This window comes from Camellia sinensis, chromosome 5, assembly GCF_055761805.1.
Source record: "Camellia sinensis isolate YWXY chromosome 5, ASM5576180v1, whole genome shotgun sequence".
Taxonomy (NCBI): domain Eukaryota; kingdom Viridiplantae; phylum Streptophyta; class Magnoliopsida; order Ericales; family Theaceae; genus Camellia; species Camellia sinensis.
Window position 1 is genome coordinate 94,397,205 of NC_138965.1, and position 20,663 is coordinate 94,417,867.

General features: G+C 35.0%; 1 protein-coding gene across 15 annotated transcripts; it reads right to left on the reverse strand.

The window, feature by feature from the left end:
- Positions 1-736: 736 nt before the first annotated feature.
- LOC114274308 (uncharacterized) lies at positions 737-19,937 on the reverse strand. Of its 15 annotated transcripts, none has more exons than XR_014329842.1 (9): positions 19,737-19,937; positions 18,625-18,769; positions 18,373-18,430; positions 3,696-3,788; positions 3,502-3,603; positions 3,013-3,400; positions 2,812-2,908; positions 2,235-2,573; positions 737-1,158 (listed from the first exon to the last, which is right to left on the reverse strand). XR_014329842.1 is itself a non-coding variant. In XM_082869320.1 (9 exons), the coding sequence occupies exons 4-6, from the start codon at positions 13,379-13,381 to the stop codon at positions 4,399-4,401; spliced, it is 1,152 nt and encodes a 383-aa protein (XP_082725446.1). In that variant the 5' UTR covers position 13,382; positions 18,373-18,430; positions 18,625-18,769; positions 19,737-19,937; the 3' UTR covers positions 3,502-3,603; positions 3,696-3,788; positions 3,879-4,098; positions 4,301-4,398. The 15 variants fall into 15 exon arrangements, 12 of the variants coding, with proteins under 12 accessions (XP_082725446.1, XP_082725448.1, XP_082725438.1 ...); XR_014329841.1 differs by having other exon boundaries at positions 3,696-4,098; XM_082869320.1 differs by lacking the exons at positions 737-1,158; positions 2,235-2,573; positions 2,812-2,908; positions 3,013-3,400 and adding exons at positions 3,879-4,098; positions 4,301-4,541; positions 7,440-7,993; positions 12,927-13,382.
- Between the last annotated feature and the right edge of the window lie 726 nt (positions 19,938-20,663).

Here is a 20,663-nt window from a genome sequence, read left to right on the forward strand (position 1 = left end):
AGAGAGACGTTTTGGTTCATGGAAATGTTTTATTTGATTTTATTTTTTTAATTTCTACGTTATATCAGGAAATTGGACAATAATGAAAGATTGATAATTATAAAATGAATTAGAATATCGGGGTGTTACCACTACAAAATATTTGACATATAGAAGCGGCCACAACCACCGCTAAAAGTAACAAAAAGTGTCGCTAAAAACTAGCAAACTTTTACCTACAGTTTGAATAACAACAGCCAGACCGCCGCAATAGACTCATCGGCATAGGTTTATTGTGACACTTTTCTCATCTACTCGTATGTATAAATATTTTTCTTGCGACGGTTGATGTAGTGACGGTTATACACGTCACTATATCTCAAATTTACCCATTGCTAGATACCTTTATACTGACAGGTTATGTACTGCTACAATCTTTGCTTTTATGACATTTCGTCAACCGCCACAATATTTTGACTCTATTCTATTAGTTTGACACTGCCGTTATAGCTATAGAATTTTTTTGAATTTTATTTGTAGTGACGATTATTAACCGTGGTTATAGGTTGTGTTTTACTATTCAATTACCAATAATATATTACTTGAAATTTTCAATGGTTTGCTAACCATTAATTATTGTCTGTCACTTATCCCTGCTTACATAATAACCATTATATATCTATAAAAGCACTATGTTATTCTAATGGCTCAATACTCAATAATTCTAAAATAATTCTAAAAGCTAAAAGAGTTTACATTTTTAGAATCTCAAAATATTCAAAACACCTTAATTAAAAGGTTCATTACATAAGCTTGTCATATCAAAATCGATACCAATTAACATACTAACTAGTGTATCAACATTAGTTACGACACATTAGAAATTCCAAAAACCTCTTAAATTATGTCACATTATCAATTGGTACACCAATTAGTATATCAATTGATACATATAGCATTATTCTATCAAAATAAATCAAATGTTTCTAGCAAACTAATAGCTACACCATAATCTAAAAGGTACATACAAACTTGTCACATGACAATAGTAATTCAAAGTATTACTCATAAAAAAATGTTCAAATCGAGAAGCGACGTCCACTTTAAGGCTTTCATATTATCCTATTTCCTGCAATAAAAAACGATTTCTATTTTGATGCTTTTATATTGTCCTGTTTCCTGGAACCAAAAAACAAACAAATGATTGAATGAGCATACGTATCATTTTCAATTTGAAAATCTATAAATCACATAATATGAAAATCTATAAATCACATAATACAACGGACAAGTGATTAGTTAAATGGTCTTGGAGCATCACTCCATATCTCTTATCACTTGACACTTGTCAAGTTCTCCAAACTTTTAATTGACAGCATCTAATTAATATGCAAAGACTTGAGTTTATCTAAAGGATAAAAATCATTTATAGAATTCTAATGAATTATCCATCATACATTAAACAATCAACTTTGTCCAAGTTTCTAACATCTTTGTGCTATTTCTTTATAGTTGCTGGAACATAATAACATTATTGTATTAGATTCAATAATATGTTTCCAACGTATTACTTCCAAACGTAAATAAGAGCTGAAAGCTAGAAAAATCTTAGCGAGTGTTCTACTGGCAGGGCATACCAAACAAACAAGAAAATTGAAACACTGAACAGAAAGAAGTCATCACTACAACTGTAATCTCCGATTTGCTATCATGAAGATAGGAGTGAGAGATAACAGCAGATTGAACGATTCAGAAGACTTGGTTATGCTTACAACAAGCACAAGCTATAGACAAATATATATGGAACAAGCCCACACTAGCTAGTTAAACATATTAGGCAAGGTAGAGGATGATTTTAGCACAACTAATACAATTTTTGTATCCACAAACTACTATTCACTGGTCAAACCCAACTCAAATTTGAAATTGATTTAAATGCACTGCAGAAAAGCCTAAAAACCCAACTCTCCCTGGATCAACTCATTGCTAAATTAATTTCACCTCCAAAATTGACTTACAGCACCCAGGAAAAAAAAAAAAAAAAAAAAAAAAAAAGAGTGAAACAATCTGTCTACACTTGGAGTTACCAAATTGGAGACAGCTAAACCTCAAATTTCATACCCAACTATCAAATTCACCATAGATACCACAAATACCATCCAATGTGATTACTATCATTTTATTGTAAACATACAGATATTTTTAAAAATAATAACAAAAATTTCTAGAAAAAAAGAGAGTAGGCAAACACGTACCTTGCCTTCGGGATGAAAACAGGGGTGGATCATTTCAGCCAAAACAGGCCTCGGAATAGGGCAAGGGATGACCAAACATCTCACACTTGAAATCCCCGCCAACCCCAAGCTCCATTGATGACTGCAATGCAACAGTCACTCTACCACCACTACCCTCCTCCTAGCTTCTATCCAGATTCTCCAAAACCACAAGCATCAGTCACTGAACCTTCATCATCAGTGACAGAGGACAGACATGCCAGCCAATTTAAGGCCATTGCAGGTTATTTTGGTTGCAACCATCATTCAAACCCCTTTTAATTAACAAGAGAAAAAGCATACTCTAGCCTAGTAAACCCCCTAAAACAGCAGCAAGCACTTGAATCAGCCAATAAGTCCAAACATTAATTAGTAGCAACCACTAATCAAGCAACCAACAGCAACATTCAAAGGTCTATTTTTTGATTGCATATTAGAGTTTGATGCTAAAATTAAAATTTGTAATATCGACTTACTTGAAACATGAAAATAACAATAAAAAAGAGGAAAATAATGGTATTTCTATCCCATAAACTATTTTGATAAGTGAAATACTTACCCCGATTAAAAGGTTGCATTTCATGACTCCCAAAAGAGGATCTCTGGTGTGTTTGTGGAGAAGCCTAGTCCGGAATGCCACTAGATCCATATGTCGCCTAATTTATACAATAAAATTCACATGAGTACGATAAATTTAGAAAAGGATAACATATGATAAATTAATACATCATTTAGATACATATGTTACATGTAGTTATACCTGCAAACCACCAGAACTATATCTCTGTCTCATAAAAAATGCTACTTGCTCTTTTAAAGCGTTTTTTACAGCATCTTGAGCATGCAATTGAAAACCTTGAGTTTGCAACTAATCAACTTGAGTTTTTAGTTGTTCCTTCAACTCAGTTATAATGTTTGTCTCTCGTCTCTCTTCATTTGAAGCCATTCCTAAGTGGTCACAACTATTAGACATGAAGCCATGATTGGAAGGAATGGGCCCAAATCCTAAACCTCGAACACGACCATGACGCTCTGTACCTTTACCCATCACTTGAGAATAAATATCATTTGGTGACCAAGATATACGTCCACTAACATTTCCTTCGGAGCTACTTGATTGTGACCTCATCAAATCTTATAGTTTTTTTCTAAAACATAAAAAAAAAAATATGAACACCACAAAAATCAAGTGATTATTTGCCACAAACACATTAAAATTTTGAAAATGTAAATTATTAGGTGTGCATACAATTTTTGTAGCAGCCTCTTCGTTGTCTGGTGTCCCATCCTTCCTTTTGTGAAGCAGTATATATAATTTTGCTCGATCTAGTGCAATCTTACCTTTTTACTCCTATATAACAATCACATCATTTGAGAATAAAATCATAATACAATGTACTAACCAAATACAAAATATAAAACAAGGAATGAAGTTTGAAATACCATATCATATGCATGTTGTGCATAAGTTTTAGGTCTTGTTGTATGTGCACTTGTTTGCTCTCGCCAGCTTTCCTTATTGGTCGTACTAAGTTCCTTCACTCATAAATCCAGAACAGTATGTTAAAAAAAAAAATGATATAATGACATTGTATTATTTGATAGAAAATATACACCAATGCATACCTGTCCTTCCTTTGAAAACCAATACACGACAAGGTCAGCATAGTGCTCATGGTTAACCGTTAAAAGGCGCAGTAGCTACTATATGTGCTTCTATCTTTGTCTCATCATAGTACTTTGCTTTTATACTACATTTCCAATTTCTCCATTTCTCACCCATTGACTTCAATGTTTGATGCCTAATCATATCCCTTCTCTCATCTTGAGGAATGGCAAACTTGAACTACAATTATTTTTTTTTCATGTTATGAACATTCTTAGAATTATCAATACATCAATATAAACTTAATTTGTGCATTTCTTTGCCTAATTCTCATAAATTTTTTACTTCAACTGCAATAGCATGTAAGATTGTCTTTTTCACATGCATGTGATCTCCCTCTTATAGTACAATTATCACAAAATACTTGTAGTTAGAATATTACCTCGATGATATTCCAACAAATTTCTTTACACGAATTTGGCACTTCATGCCAATTCTTGTACTTGATTGGGCATAAGTGTGGCTTCCTAGCAACAGTGCCTATGAAGCGACTGAATATACCAACCTCTTTAGAAACAACCTGCAAATCCTATTGAAGGTGAGCATAATGTGTTCTTCTAGAGCCAGATTCCACACATCGACCATATGTGTAATTTCCCGTGTGTTTTGCTTGGTCAATTCACCTATTACAAAACAACAATGAAATAAATCATGGAAGTGAAGGTTGACTTGTAGTTTGTACCTCAACTAAAAATCTAATAATACCTATACATTGCATTTCTTCTTCCCTTAACTAGTCTTCATCTAAATCATCGTCAAAGTGAGGGTTAATAGTTTGTACCTCGACTAAAAATCTAATAATACCTATACAATGCATTTCTTCTTCCCTTAACCAGTCCTCATCTAAATCATCATCAAAGTGAGGGTTAATCTCTCATTCTTGAGGTTGAGGATGTAGAACCTGTGAGGGAGCATGTGAGGGATGTGACCAACTAGAGTGTGGAGCCATTCGATTGACTAGGCTGTGAAGTTTCATTTGGCGAGTTTAGTTGTGAAGAGTTATTTGGTCGGCTAGGTTGTGAAGAGCCATTTGATCACTTGAGCTGTGACTCATTCTCAATATTGCAAGTTCGAATTGTTTCTTTGACATATTTGCTAGACAAACAATAGATGTTATTAATCAAAAACTAACATATTAATCAAATCAAATGAACAATTTTTATTTATTTTTTCAACAAAAGAAAAGGACCAAAACATAACAGCAGCAGTCCAAATTGTAGAGCATTTTTTTTTAAAAAAAATCAACACTAAAACATAATAGTAGTAGTCCAAACTCTAGATGCTCTACTACCTCCTAAAGCTAGCTTACCCAAGACATAATCTAGTTTGATGAAGGTTACAGACAAAGTTATTTACAGTATAGGAATTTCCAAAAGAGTATGATTTCATCCATAAGGCAAGTCCAGCTTTATTATCAGATGTGTTTCCTTTTGCTGCACTGAGGTCTATGTGGAAGGGCAGAAATGATTCATTGGTTCATTCCATTACAGGAAGAGGTATGTGATTGGGGGCAGCTTTGATCAACTGAGGCAGGGTATGTGATTAAGTCCCCTATTTTTTTTCCTTTTTTGGGAAAGCCATAAAATTACTTGAGAAAGCCATAAAACTACAACTATAACAACAAAGAATGACGCACAAAAAAATTGAACACATACATTGCAACTGGGCAATTGGTGGCAGAAAAAGAAAACAAACAAAACTAGATCACTAATAAAACCAACTTCTGTGAGACAGAATAAAAGATTTATCAATCATCCTTAACAAAACAACCATAGTCAGATAAGATGCTTAGCTAGCAAGTGGAAACTTGTTTCTAAATCTATGAGAGTGATAGGTGTCATGCACCTGCAAGATCCAATAACTATCTTCAATTCATAGGTATTTAACTAACATGCTGACTCCATGAATAAATAAATAAAATATTGTAATTGTGACCATTGATGGGTCGTTTTACACACCAAAAATAAATATTAAACTGTACCTAAATTCCTTAGAATAACGACAAATCCAGGTATCAATCTACAGGACAAATGTGAAATTTAACTAATTTAATTGTTAAATTTCTAAATTAATTTTGGTAACAAGATTGATGATTCATAGACTAATGACAATTAAAATAAAACTACGAACTTCAATTGGCAATTAAAAATGAAGTTTGAGATACTGATTTTTGGAAAAAAAACCTAAGGTTATGAATTCACCACTAGTTACATAAATAAGGTTTCAAATTGGAAATCAATTGTGCTATGGTCCGAACCACCTAATACTCCACAACTATAAGTTTGAAGCATTGACCAAGAAGATTATTGCGTTCAATGTACAGGCACGAACCATCTCATGCAGCACAAGTCATTCACTCTAAACTATTGTAGCAACACGACTCGACTCTCGTAGCATGGCTCGTCTCATACTTTAAATACGAAAGAAAAGAAAACCATTGCATGGAAAGCATTTAACAATCACAGAAAGTAGAATACTTGAAAAGAATAGTGAAAAATATATTTAAAAACTTTTTAAACACCATACAACTTGTTCAAACCATTACAACAATCAAAAACCAAAGAAAAACCTTATTTACATGGTTAGGGTTTCATCAAAATCCTAGAAAGAGGAAAACCAGCCACTCATGGAGGAGGGGGAAGAGGTAGAGGGAGAAGAAACCACAATAGGAGACATGCTTGAATCTTGAAAAACCTTCTCTCCAAAACCTAGCCTCTCATTTTTTTTGGAAAAAATCAAAACCCTATTTTTGCCTTTTCTCTTTCCTTTTATACTTCCCAGCTTTTCAAAACAGGTTTAAAACGTTGAGGATGCAAATCGAGATATGGCTGCATGTGCAGGAACTGCCACCGCACATGCAGCGAGGGTCCTGCACATACGGGAAAAACCCTCCGCACATGCGATTTTCCTAGTAGACTTTAGGCTTCAAGGAGGTCGGCCGCAAGAGTGGAAATGGCCCTCCGCAAGTGTGGGAAATGTTTTTCAATTCAAATTCCATGTTTTTGCTCATTTTGTACTTTAATCGCATCCAACTTGATTAACATTAAACACGAGTAAAATGTACAGATTGAATAGAGAATAAGGTTAAGAAATCTTAGTTATCAGCCTCAATGATATACAATTTGGCCTCAATCACACCCCCCAATTTACAACTTGCTAGTCCTCGAGCAAGTAATAAAGAAAGAAAAATAAAACAAAATCTAGCTACCTCCTCTTTTGTGGGATGAACGATTGCATTTAGCATATGTAACAAGTCTTTAAACCACAAAGTTATCCCAAGTGGACGAGTATTGTCTCATGAGGGTTTCTAGAAATGATACCCACAAACATTCAATATTCATACACCTCATTCACACATTCAAATCATTTCCTCAAGTAACAATTCCAAATATCTCACACCATTAAATGATAGATATTTCACTTCATCTCATGGATTACTCAATACTAGTGGTATTCATACATCAATTAATATAAGCATGTGACACAACAAGAGGTATTCAAATTGAAAGTAATTTTCGCACCTTGCGTGTTCTGTACCCAGGGAGTCTTTTGTCTTAGAATCTGGACAGGTCCGATATAGGTACCCACCCAAATCTCAGCTTTCCAAGCACAACCTCCTAGGGGATGAAGTCTGACATATACAAAAGAGCCAATCTGCAACCCGTTTCGCACATCCCAACCCTCAAACGTGGCTCCTACATCTTCAGTGCTCTCTTCGGTATTGCCTTCCATAGACTCATCTTCAGTGTCTGACTCAATCACAATAACCTCCAGGGAGTTGTATATTGGTACAACTTCTTCAGACTCAGGTTCAGGCTCAAGTTCAGGATCAGGTTCAGGGTCAAGCTCAGGCTCAGATTCATAGTCTTCTATAGCCATCTCTATTTCTTCACTTGGGTCAGATTCTATGGATTCATTGTCTTCTATAGGTATCTCCACTTCTTCACTTGGGTCAGATTCTATGGATTTATAGTCTTCTGTAGGCATCTCCACTTCTTCACTTGAGTCAGATTCTATATCATAGTTTTTCACCGAATTTTCCTCGTTAGAGTTAATGTCTGATGACCCTGGCATCCTACAAATAAAAGAGTTCTAACTTAGTCAAGTCACCGAAAATTACAAATTAACGTAAGGTTTTCTTAAATGTAAAAATAATAAACTACTACCCATAGCCCAAAGGTTCAAATCTAGGCTCTGATACCAAACTTTGACGCCCCAAAATTTTTTTTGAAACGTCATAAGATTTAAATAACAATAACTTGCTAGATAAAATTTTAACTACTAATTAGGAAATTTTAAATTCTTACATAGTCAAAGTCCAACAACAAAATAAAACTACAAGTTCACACACAACGTCACAACATAGTTAAACACTAATACAAGAAATAACAGAATTTTATTTTGATAAAATTTGACTCTAAATTAGCCAAGGTTCAATATTAGCAGCAGCTCCAATTTCAGCCTCAGTCCCTTCTTCGACATAATCTGGCATGAAACGCCAGGGCAACAAAATATATGCCATGAGTTTTGCAACACAGTAAGAAAACATAACCAACCTACCATTCTTTTTGAGAGAAAATAATGAGATTATAAACACGAAATAATAATATAATCGTAAACATAAATTACAACCATTAAAATACCTCAAATAATTTTAATAACTTAGGTGACTTTTGAAATATCGCCAAAGAGGTTTAACTTACCAACCACTAAGCCATGGCCACGGTTAATTTGAAAACCCCCTTGGTCAAATATTCAAGAACTACCAAAAATGCCCACGCCCGGAGTTATATACCCAAGCCGTGACATCCGTGGTCTGCCTCAAGGGAACGGTCTGCCAGGGGTACATAACTTCCCTGCGTGCCACCCGCACATCCACCCTTATTCCAAAATCAAATACCAATAAGGGTTCAAATAATCCCCGTGCCAACTTAGGGTTTCGCGACACAATTTACTTAAAAGTTATTAAAAACCAGGGCTCACCCTGAATACCCGGTATTAAAATTTATAAATAAATTATTTAAACAATTCTAAAATTCGTTCAATTGAACAGAATACTCAATAGGGATGTTTAGGTCACTTTTCAGAAGAATTTCAAAAAAAGAAAGTGTAAATAATCCTGTAAAATTCCCAGCAATTTTGTTTTGACACAGATTCGTCACATTTCCTTACATTAATTCCATGCTTAAATTTATAGATCAAATCCATAATCTAAAAATTTATCATGAAACTAGGCTTCTTAAATTTCATCTTTTAGTTAGAAATTACCAGATTAGGCTTAGTATAGAATTTTAAATAAATTTTCAAATACATAGTAAAATCTGTCTCATAGTTTTAGATTTAGTCAAAAATTTATATAAATTCGTAGAAAGCTCAAAAATTGTTGCCAAAATTCCTGGATGAACTAGACATCGTTATCAACAACTTTTTAGAAGAAATCATCTCGAAATTTTGAGTATAAAATTGTCTAAAAATTCAGGCAAACATACTGGCAGATTCAAAACAGATTTTTTTTAACACAGTTTCAGATTTAGTAAAAATATTTGTATAAATTCGTAGAAAGCTCAAAAATTGTTGCCAAAATTCCTGGATGAACTAGACATCATTATCAACAACTTTGTAGCAGAAATCATCTCGAAATTTTGAGTATAAAATTGTCTAAAAATTCGGGTAAACATGATGGCAGATTCAAAACAGATTATTCTCAACACAGTCTTAGATTTGGTAAAAATATTTGTATAAATTCGTAGAAAGCTCAAAATTTGTTGCCAAAATTCCTGGATGAACTAGACATTATTATCAACAACTTTGTAGCAGAAATCATCTCGAAATTTTGAGTTTAAAATTGTCTAAAAATTCGGGTAAACATGCTGGCAGATTCAAAACAGATTATTCTCAACACAGTTTCAGATTTAGTAAAAATATTTGTATAAATTCGTAGAAAGCTCAAAAATTGTTGCCAAATTTCCTGGATGAACTAGACATCATTATCAACAACTTTGTAGAAGAAATCATCTCGAAATTTTGAGTATAAAATTGTCTAAAAATTCGGGTAAACATGCTGGCAGATTCAAAACAGATTATTCTCAACACAGTTTCAGATTTAGTAAAAATATTTGTATAAATTCGTAGAAAGCTCAAAAATTGTTGCCAAATTTCCTGGATGAACTAGACATCATTATCAACAACTTTGTAGAAGAAATCATCTCGAAATTTTGAGTATAAAATTGTTTAAAAATTCGGATAAACATGCTGGCAGATTCAAAACAGATTATTCTCAACACAGTTTAGACAATTTATCATATATAATCTGAAAATTTCAAATATATAAAAAAATGAGAGGGTTTTCTTACTTAATAGTAAGATTCAAATGAGTGATGACGTGGTAGAAAAATTTTGCTTCCTTAACCTTCCCTTCTTCTTTTCCTTCTACTGAATCTCTCCTCACCCGTATATACTCCTTCTTTTGTTTGTATGTGTCCATGAACTAAGTCTACCTATGATATATATAGGCAGATCTCTCTCTCTCTCTCTCTCTCTCTCTCTCTCTCTCTCTCTCTCTCTCTCTCTTCATGATGTTATTCCCTGCCATAAACTTCACTCTACCCAAAAGCCATCATTTGGTGGAATTCACCAAGCCAACATGCAAATTAGCATGTGGCATACCCTTGCCACCGAATCTGATTCTCCTATATATATATATATTTTTAATAATAATTTATAACAATAATTATTGAACATCAATACCTTATTATTCTTAATAAGGTCTTTGTTAGTGATAGAATTGGGTTAATTTAAAACTAATTTTTTTTTTCACTATTCTATATTTTAGGTAGGTTTTGAATAACATTAATTAATTAATTTTCCTTCAAGAATAATTTAAATATGGGTTTTCACACGGGTGACCTCCATAGGCTCCATCGATCTTCCCATTACCATCGGAGAATATCCACGACAGACCACTAAACTACTCACTTTCTTCGTCGTCAATTGTTTTTTTACTTATAACATCATTCTCGGATGCACGGCTCTTAACGCCTTCCAAGTTGTCACCTCCACATACCATCTAGCCATGAAATTCCCGACCGAGCTCGGGGTTGGCACAGTGAGGGGCGAGCAGACAATAGCCAGAGAGTGCTACGTCGCCTTGCTAAAGGAGGTCAAAATGAAGGAGGCTATGATCATCGAGGGTTTCGACATCAAAGACAAGGACGAGTTAGTCAGAGGGGAACCAGTGGAGAAACTTGTCAAAGTGCCTATTGATCCTACTGATTTAGCCAAAACAGCCAGGATTGGTAGTCAACTGTCCTCTCAGGCCAAGGCTGATCTCACAGCTCTCTTAGCCGAGCACCACGATGTCTTCGCTTGGACCCATTTAGACATGCCAGGTATCGATCCCTCTTTAATTACTCATCGTCTCAGTATTGAGCCCCACTTCCGACCTTTCTGCCAGAAGAAGTGTATTTTTCACCTAGAACGCAATTTCCACATCGCCACCGAGGTGGTCAAACTACTGAAGGCACAGTTCATCAAAAACGTAGACTACCCCAGGTGGCTGTCCAACGTGATCTTGGTCTGCAAAAATAATGGCAAATGACGACTCTGCATCGACTATTCCGACCACAATCGAGCTTGCCCCAAAGATAGCTATCTCATTTCTCGAATAGATCTGTTAGTCGATGCAAGTGGCAAAAGATAGCCCCTACAATCCAATTTAACTCCTACACTCGCAATTCTAAACTAGGCAATTTTACATGTGAGCATACAAAACAATTGGTTAGCCTAGTTTATAATTCCCTTAAGATCCCTCAAAATAGCCAAGGAAAGTCTCTCCACACAAGGGCTTCTGGCTCCCATGTGGCTTGGAAAAGCCCCATGAATCGCCACAGCACCCTTACGAAGATAGCAGTTTCGCACACACGATGCCCTAGCAGCAGCACTGGCTCCTCCCGATAGGTCCTCCAGTCTCTGAAGTCCATTGACCCATCTCTCCTCACAATTCTGCTTTTATCAGACATGATACACTGAAGGCTCCAAAAGTCAAAAAGGTCGCCCATAGCATCTAATCAAGTGATCTCAAAGTTTCATAACACAACCCCACCTTCGAAGTTCAATTTTTTTATTTTTTATTTTTTAATTAAAAAAAAAAGAAAAAAAAGAGAGAGACTGTGCAATGTCCAGATTTCTTAAGCTTTCTAGTCAACCCATGTAGCAAGTGTTAGGCCAATGACTCCCAAATCAGATGGTTTTAGGGCATTAGGTGTGAAGACACCCCAACGAGCTTAATAACTCGAGTTAACAAGGCTACAAATCCAAACTAGTCATCCTTTTGAAGTAGTGATTGTGCAATGTCTCGGTCCCTCGAGCTTTCTAATTAACCCGTGTAGCAAGTGTTAGGCTAATAACTCCCAAACCAAGTGGTTTTGTCGAGTCTGAATTGTTATTACATTCTTGTAGAATGTAACATTATCACCTTCTATTCTGACTCCTCCGTACATTGCTCGGATAAAATTGCATCCGATAATCATCTGGATTCGGCCTCCAAGGTGGAATGAGAAGCTATATGTGTAGGGAATTCTGAACCAATTATCCCCTATGTACATTTTTCCACCTTTCAACTTTTTATTTGCCTTTGATCGAGAATTCAAACCATTAAATTCAACGGTATATGAATTTTCTTCCAAGGCATTAGCTGGGACTGATTCAGAGTCTACGACGCAAGTTGTTGCTCCGGTGTCTAGTATCGCGTGTAGAGAGATCTTCTGAAGGCCAGGAATGGTAGATTTCCGGTGAGACTTTGATTTGTGCCCTGTATCCTCCTTCCTTTCCAAGCCAATAATATTTATCAGCTTCTTGGAACATATAAATTGTTTCCATAAGACCTCCGCCAACGTGTTCAGTATCATCGATTGTAAGGAATTGGAGCCTTTCTGGTGATGAACGTTGTGAAATTTAAGTAATGCTTGGCACATAATGCACATGTCAAAGCTTATCAGTAACGGAATAACCTCATCAGCATGACGACATCGAATAATTCGTTGTCGATCTCCTTTAGTTCACATGTCTGTTGATGAACTTCGGGTAGCTTATCTCCGTACTGGTTGTCGTTAGTGGCAGCTCTGGCAATGGCTTCCATCTTGAGTTGCTGGATCTTGAGGAGTTGCTGTAGAGCTGTTCTGGCCTGTTCAATGGCGTCATCTTCTTCATTAGAAAGTTGTCCTTGGATTTCTGCCATTTCTGCAAATGTGATTCCGGAATCATAGGTGAACCGATCTTCAATCTGTTGGAGAAGAGATTGGTACTGTACAGCATGGGGATGAAACTGTGGATCAATCCAACGGCTTGATGGCTCAGTTTCAGCGAGGATGATTCTTTCTTCTCTTCGCAGAAGTGGATAAGTTCTTCTATTTGCTGTAGGCCGACTAGCACCTCCATATCTTCCGGCTCCACCTCTGTTGGCCATTCTGTAAATGAAAACAGTGAGTATACAAGCCTTGAAAGGGCATCAGCTAGAGTAGGGTACTAGGTGTGAAGATACCCCAACGTACTTAATAACTTGAGTTAAAAAGGCTACGAACCCGATATAAATGAGAATGTGCTACATGAAGATTGACGTATAACACACTATGAACATGAATGTGACAACATAAAATGGGGAGTGAAATCACAACCACAACCCAAAGTTGTTTTAGTTGTATTATTCAATTCATTGTGACAATTAACAGTCTCAAAAATTAACATTCACATTCAGAAATCTTAAACTACATAAAACAGGGACGTGGTACCAATCACATTCGACAACTTACTTTTGTTACAAAATGCAAACAACCAAACGACATCGTAGCACAACATGGACCCCCAAAAAATCAGGCAATCAACCACCATCGTTTGCATGGGCAAGAAATAACCACGTCATACCCACCATGTTACAGAGATCCATTCAAACCTAAACATCACGAAATAAACCCCATATTCGAGAACACATCAACAAATCACACACAAAACATACAAAATCGACAACTCACCTAACCCCCATCCGAAAAGACCAACAAATAACTCACAAAACACACCAAATCGACAACCCACACATATACTGACAACTTCAAACCCAATACTATCAAAACCTGAAATAGTCGTGAAACACACAATATACAACTCACGTTACAGCTTTTGACCAATACAAACCGAAAATATCAACAATCTTATATTCACATAAACCCTAGTTATGGGTTGCTAACCAAAATCAAAGGAATCAACATTGCAAAATAGGGGAAAAGCCATGTTTGGAGGTCATCAATCATCGTCGGTTCACTGGAGATGCAATTCAGAGCCCACTGTTCCATCACACCTTGCAGTTGAATCGCACTACCGTTTTCTCTCAGCGGTGGCCTTCCAAATTTTGTGTAATGAAGCTTCCCTTTTCATTAGCCTAATGAGACAACATATTTCATATATTTTGTTTCCTAGCAAATAGCCTAATCAAAGCTGTAATCACCAAACATAACGTGAATTTTAAAATTCAAATTCACATCCATATAGATATGATCATAATCTATGGTAACATTCAATTTTCTATATATGGTTTTGCCATTATTTATTATGTTAACAAATAATATTGTGGGTAAATGTATCAACAAGCTTCCCACAAGACTTATGGGAACATAAGTTTTTTTTTCTAACATCATATGTAGCATAAGTCTCCCAATTGGACTTATAAATAGTTTTCCCTTAAAATAAAACTAAGAACTTGAATTGGCAATTAAAAATGAAGTTTGAGATACTAATTTTTGGAAAATACCTAGGCTAATGAATTTATCACTAGTTATGTAAATAAGGTTTCAAATTGGAAATCAGTTTTGCTATGGTTCGAACCATCTAATACTTCACAACTATAAGTTTGAAGCATTGATCGAGAAGATTATCGCGTTCAATGTACGGACACGAACCATCTCAAGTAGCACGAGTTGTTTGCTCTAAACTAGGGTAGCAACACGACTCGTCACTGGTAGCATGGCTAGTCCCATACTTTGAATATGAAAAAAAAGAAATCTATTGCATGGAAAGCATTCAACAATTATAGAAAGTAGAATACTTGATATATTTAAAAACTTCTAAAACACCATACAACTTGTTCAAACTATTGCAACAATCAAAAACCCAAGAAAAACCCTATTTACTTGGCTAAGGTTTCGTCAAAATCCTAGAAAGAGGAGAACTAGCCACTCATAGAGGAGTGGAAAGAGGTAAAGGGAGAAAAAACCACCATGGGAGACATGCTTGAATCTTGAAAAACCTTCTCTCCAAAACCTAGCCTCTCTTTTCCTTTGGAAAAAAATTAGAACCCTATTTCAGCTTTTTCTCCTTCCTTTTATACTTCCCAGCTTTTCAAAACACGTTTAAAACGTCAGACACACAAATTGAGGTATGGCCACGCGTGCGGACAATGCCACCGCACTTACGGCAAGGGTCCCACACGTGCGGGAAAAACCCTCCGTACGTGCGATTTTCCCAGTGGACTTTAGGCTTCAAGGAGGTGGGCCGCAAGTGCCAGAATGGCCATCCGGACGTGTGGGAAATGTTTTTCAGCTCAAATTTCATGTTTTTGCTCATTTTTTGCTTTAATCGCATCCAACCTAATTGACATTAAGCAGGAGTAAAATGTACAAAGTGAATAAAGAATAAGGTTAAGAAATCTTAGTTTTCGGCCTCAATAATATACGAATCGCCCTCAATCAACCCCAAATTTTCATGGATTGAGAGGAAAATTTGTATTTGTCAATGCAATGCAGCATATAGTATATAATAGAAAAACACCTATGATCAATTACAGGAACAAGGTGTAACTTTTCCCAATATCTTCATAACTTTTCCCTATGGATTGTCTGGTCCATAACAAGGGCGAGCCAAAAACTTTAATCAGTAATCACTTTCCTGTGGACCAAACAGTCCTTTTGAAGTATACAATTCACCTGTGTGGCTTGGCCAATCTAATTAAAGTGGATTCTAGTCATCAAAATAGAGGGGTCTTTTGAGACAACAAAAATAAAAATCAATTGCTTTTCTGGTTGCTTCATGTGGGTCTATTGGTATGTAAACATGCTTCCAAGATGTACTTATATTTCATATCTTATAATCCTAACTATCTCCTCCTATGTCTTGCCTCTACTCCAATTATTATTATATATATCATTTATTTTTATAAAAATTTTACACATAATTTATTATCCAAATGATGTAATAGTAGTATTAGTGAGACATGTTAACTCACTTTTTTGTTAGGTAAAAGAAAAATGATAGTCCACTTTTTTGTTAGCACAGTTTCCAACCAGAAGCTCCCATGTTCTCTCACCCACCCCTAACCCCACCCCCACCCCCTCTCTTCTGTTCCCACATTCCTCACTATCCTAAAGTCTTTTTAATTGGATTTCACATTCCTCTGCATAGAAAAGTTGGGGCACTTATTCAGCCACTGCACTATACTAATAATATATATATATATATATAGGGCGCCCCTAAGGAAAAGGGGCAATGCTATATATACCCATAAATAATTGTAGTTACAGGAGGACTATCATTAATATAGACATTCAAATGCAAAACATGGGTTGACATACATATATGAAACTAAGAAATTTGAAATTTATATTCAAAACGAAATAATGTTTTGAGAATTACATCACAATAAATAAATTAGAATCAAACTAGTTCAACTCAACAACTAGACATCCTCATCTAAATCATCTTCATCGATCAATTGGTTATCAAGTGGAAGTGATATATTGATTGGTGGTTCCATCTGCATCATTTCTAGCCCAAATGAGGCTTTCATTCGCATCCACCTGAGTGCCTTCAACTCTCATATTATATGACTCGTTATCATAATAAGTGTCAACATCATCACACAATTCACTAGTACCAACATCAAACACATCCCTCGCTTTTGTTTTAACAACTACCAGCCAATTTTCATGTCTTACATCTCCCACATAATAAACTTGAGAAGCTTGAGATGACAAGCAAATGGTTCATCATTTAACCGGTCTCTAGTATGTATCAAATGCAAGAAATGCACGAGGTTAAAACCAATTTTCAGGTCTTTCTTTCTTTCTTTTATACCTTACAGGCCTCAAAACAGATTTAGAACGTCAAGCACGCAAAATGAGGTCAGCCTGCACGTGCGGGAATGTCACCACACGTGCGGAGCAAAATAAGGTCAGGCCGCATGTTCGCACATGCGAGAAATGTCACTGCATGTGCGGGAAAAACCCTCTGCACGTGCGGATTTTTCAGAATGCTTTGAACTTCAAGAAGAGAAGCCGCGCGTGCGAGAATAACCCTCTGCACGTGCAGGAATGGCTTTTCAATTAAAATTACATTTTTTGGTCATTTTGTACTTCAAATGCATCCAGCCTGATTGACATTAAACACTAGTAAAATGTACAAAATTGAATCAAGAATAGAGTTAAGAAATCTCAATTACCGACCTCAATGATATACAATTCGGCCTCAATCAGAGACTGGTGTATAATGCACAGAGAGAGAGAGAGAGAGAGAAATAGTGAAATGGGTGGCTGGGTTTGGGCAAGGTAAGAAGAGAGGAAAACAATGACCCTGTTTGGGAAGCCAAGGTTTGGCTTTTTTGGGTCTAAAATTCACAAAAAGACAAAATAGACTAAAATAGCCAATAAGACAAACTGTCTCATCAAACCCATAATCATTTCACTTTTCTCTTACAAACATCACACTCAACTACAAAAAAATCCAATTTTCTTCCCAAATACAAATATTTTAGCCTACTAAAATAGCCAAAAACTAAAATAACCTACTAAAATAGCCAACTTCCCAAACGAGGCCAATGTCGTTTTACTATCAAGATCAGATTCCCATAGGTTGGTAATAAAGTTTCCACTGTCCAATGCTTTTGTAAATTTCATACTTTCCACTGATTTGTAACATTTTCTTACAGCCTCGACTGGCCAGTAATTGCCCCAAAATTATTTATTTGTTAAAAAGTCATTTTTTTCCATAACAAAACATGTTATAATTAATTTGAGAGTTTTAAGAACAACGCTACATCTACTTAACCTCTTACTAACAATCTTACTAAAAGCATACATGTCTAAACATCATTGGATGTTTAAATCTCATTACTTTCTTTTACAACCAATCACATATGTTGTTTACAACCAAGGTTACTTGCCAAAACAACCAAAAGCAAAACAATAAAATATCAACAGAACCAATACATGAGTTAAACAATCAATTAAAAGGATTTTAATTATCCCCAAGAAAAATGTTTCATCAAAATACTAAGTAAAATATGCAACATTATTACAAGAGTACATAAACTATTGATTGAAAAATTAAAACGAAAATAAACACTAAATAAAAAAATAAAAAAAATCAATTGAATAAGTAAAGTACACACACAACATAATGAGGTGCAAAGGATACCTCAGTTTCTTTTTCCGACTCCACTCATGCCATCAAAACTTCCAACTTCCAAGTAAACCTATATTATTCCAAACAATTATAAAAGCATTTACAATTGTTTTCAAGTGTTGGAAACCATTTACAATTCGAAACCACAAAAAAGAGTACAGCAAATAGTGAACTTAAATCTAGACCAAGATAAACCAAAGAGAAGAATGTACACCCATAAGAAGAAAAACATGACCAACAATGACAATGAAATAGAAACATTACCCGGAGATTGAGGGGGCATGTCTCTCATCCCAGTTGAGTCTCCCAAACCTTTGAAATGATAACCGATTAGATGAAGAGTGGCTTAACCAGGTGACCAAATTGCTCTAGTCTCTGTGTATATACAAGGACCCCAAGTTACATCAACCTATCAGTCGACCACTTGCGAATCAGAATTAAAACAAACACACCAACATGCAAAATCAATCTCTAAATTATGTTTTTGTTGGATATTTATGTCTACTTGTTTCCATGAAAAGCATTATAATATGAAATTAAATTTCTAACTTGGAAAGAGTAAAAACCAATTGTTAAAATATCTAGAAGAATTAACACAAACACACCAACATACAAAAAGATGTTTTATCAAACTCTAAATTATGTTTTTGCTAGATATTCGTGTCAGGTTTGCTTGTTTTCCCAGAAAAATATTTAATTAACTTTCTGACTTGGGTAAATTTCTAGAAGAATAAACACAAATAAACCAAGAAAATAACTTGGATTTGGCATTTATTTTTTATTTTTTCCACTACAACGCAAAAATTTTACAAAATCAAAAAAACGAATACAAACAAAATATCATATCCAACTTCATAATTATTTCACTTTTTCTCTCACAAACATCACATCAAACCACAAAAAAATCAACTATTTTCCTAAACACAAAAAAAAATTTCTCCAATATCATCCTACAACTAAAAAAAACCTACATAAAAATCGCCTTCCCAAACACCCACTAAGCCTTCCCAAACACCCACTAAGTTTTTGCTGGATATTCATGTAGGTATACTTCTCTCAATGAAAAGCTTTTTTTTATATATGAAATCAACTTTTTAACTTGTAAGAACCTAAAACCCATTAGTAAATTTCTAGATTGTACACTATCCCTCCATTGGTAACCCATGGGACTAATTTTATTTTTATCAAAAAATCCATTTCCAGCAAAACTTTTAATTCAAACAGACGTACATCGGACGAACTCAACCCATGCGGTAAAGGATCCCATCGCAATCTATAAAATGATAGCAAATAAATAAACACTTTTAAAAAAAACTGGAAACAAGATACTTCAAAGAACATGAGGAGGGCTTCTTTTTTTTTTTTCTTCTTCTTGCCTGTTGACAAAGAGAACAGAGAGTGGTTTTTTTTTGAACTCAACAGAGAGTGGTTTGGTCACCGAAAATGATTCAAGTCATGGTGACTGCTTCTCTACTTTTCGCCGATCGCACCGACTGAGTTGGTTCTCTCAATGGATGCGGCTAGGGCTTCTTGTGTCTCGGATTTAGGATTTTATTGGTGAAAAAAAAAAAAAAAAAAAAAAGGTAAATTACAAGAGTAATGATTCATCCCCTTTTCCACCTACCCCCTTTGACCCCCTCTCTCTCTCATTGGTTACCTTTTCTTTTTCTTTTTCTTTTTTTTCCTGCTCCTCCAATCACCCCCTGCCACGTGGCAAAGGGGAGTGAGGGGGTGACCCCCAAAAGGGGTCCAGCATTATTCAAATTACAAAACAAGAATCTCCGATTTAGGATTTAAAAAACAAAAAAGGTAAATTAGAAAAGGTTTTGTTTCACAAAATTACTTTTTAATCTAAAAATTAAAAAATTATTAAAAAAATAAAAAAATTAACAAATTATATTAAAAAATTAAAAGATTTTATTTTCTCTCAATTTTTTATATATTTTTTCATAAAAAATTAAAAATTTTCCTCAAAACTTTTTGCATGAAAATTTTTAACTTTTAACTTTTTGCACATTTTTGCAAAAAGTCAAATTAATAAATTAGTAAAATAGCTTAGGCCTCGTTTGGGAACCCTCACTTTTAATTAAAAAGTCAAAAAGTTACTAAATTAGCCAAAAAATCAACAACTCATACCAAAAAGTCAAAGATTCTCTTTTCTCTCTACTTTTTGCACATGTTTTCATAAAAAGTCAAAAAATCATCCCAAACATACTAGTTTTTTTAACTCATATTTTAGCCAAATAGTCAAAAAATTACTAAATTAACCTGTTCCCAAACGAGGCCTTAGTCAAAAAAAAATT

Bases quoted from the DNA above. Each gene is read 5' to 3' on its own strand.
- LOC114274308 (XM_082869320.1), bottom strand. From the start codon at position 13,381: ATGGCCAACAGAGGTGGAGCCGGAAGATATGGAGGTGCTAGTCGGCCT. The intron at 7,994-12,926 runs GTTATTCCGTTA...TTTTATTTGTAG, and splicing joins GATGTCGTCATGCTGATGAG to GATGCCAGGGTCATCAGACA. The intron at 4,542-7,439 runs GTGCGAAAATTA...GTTTTGTAATAG, and splicing joins CTGGGTACAGAACACGCAAG to GTGAATTGACCAAGCAAAAC.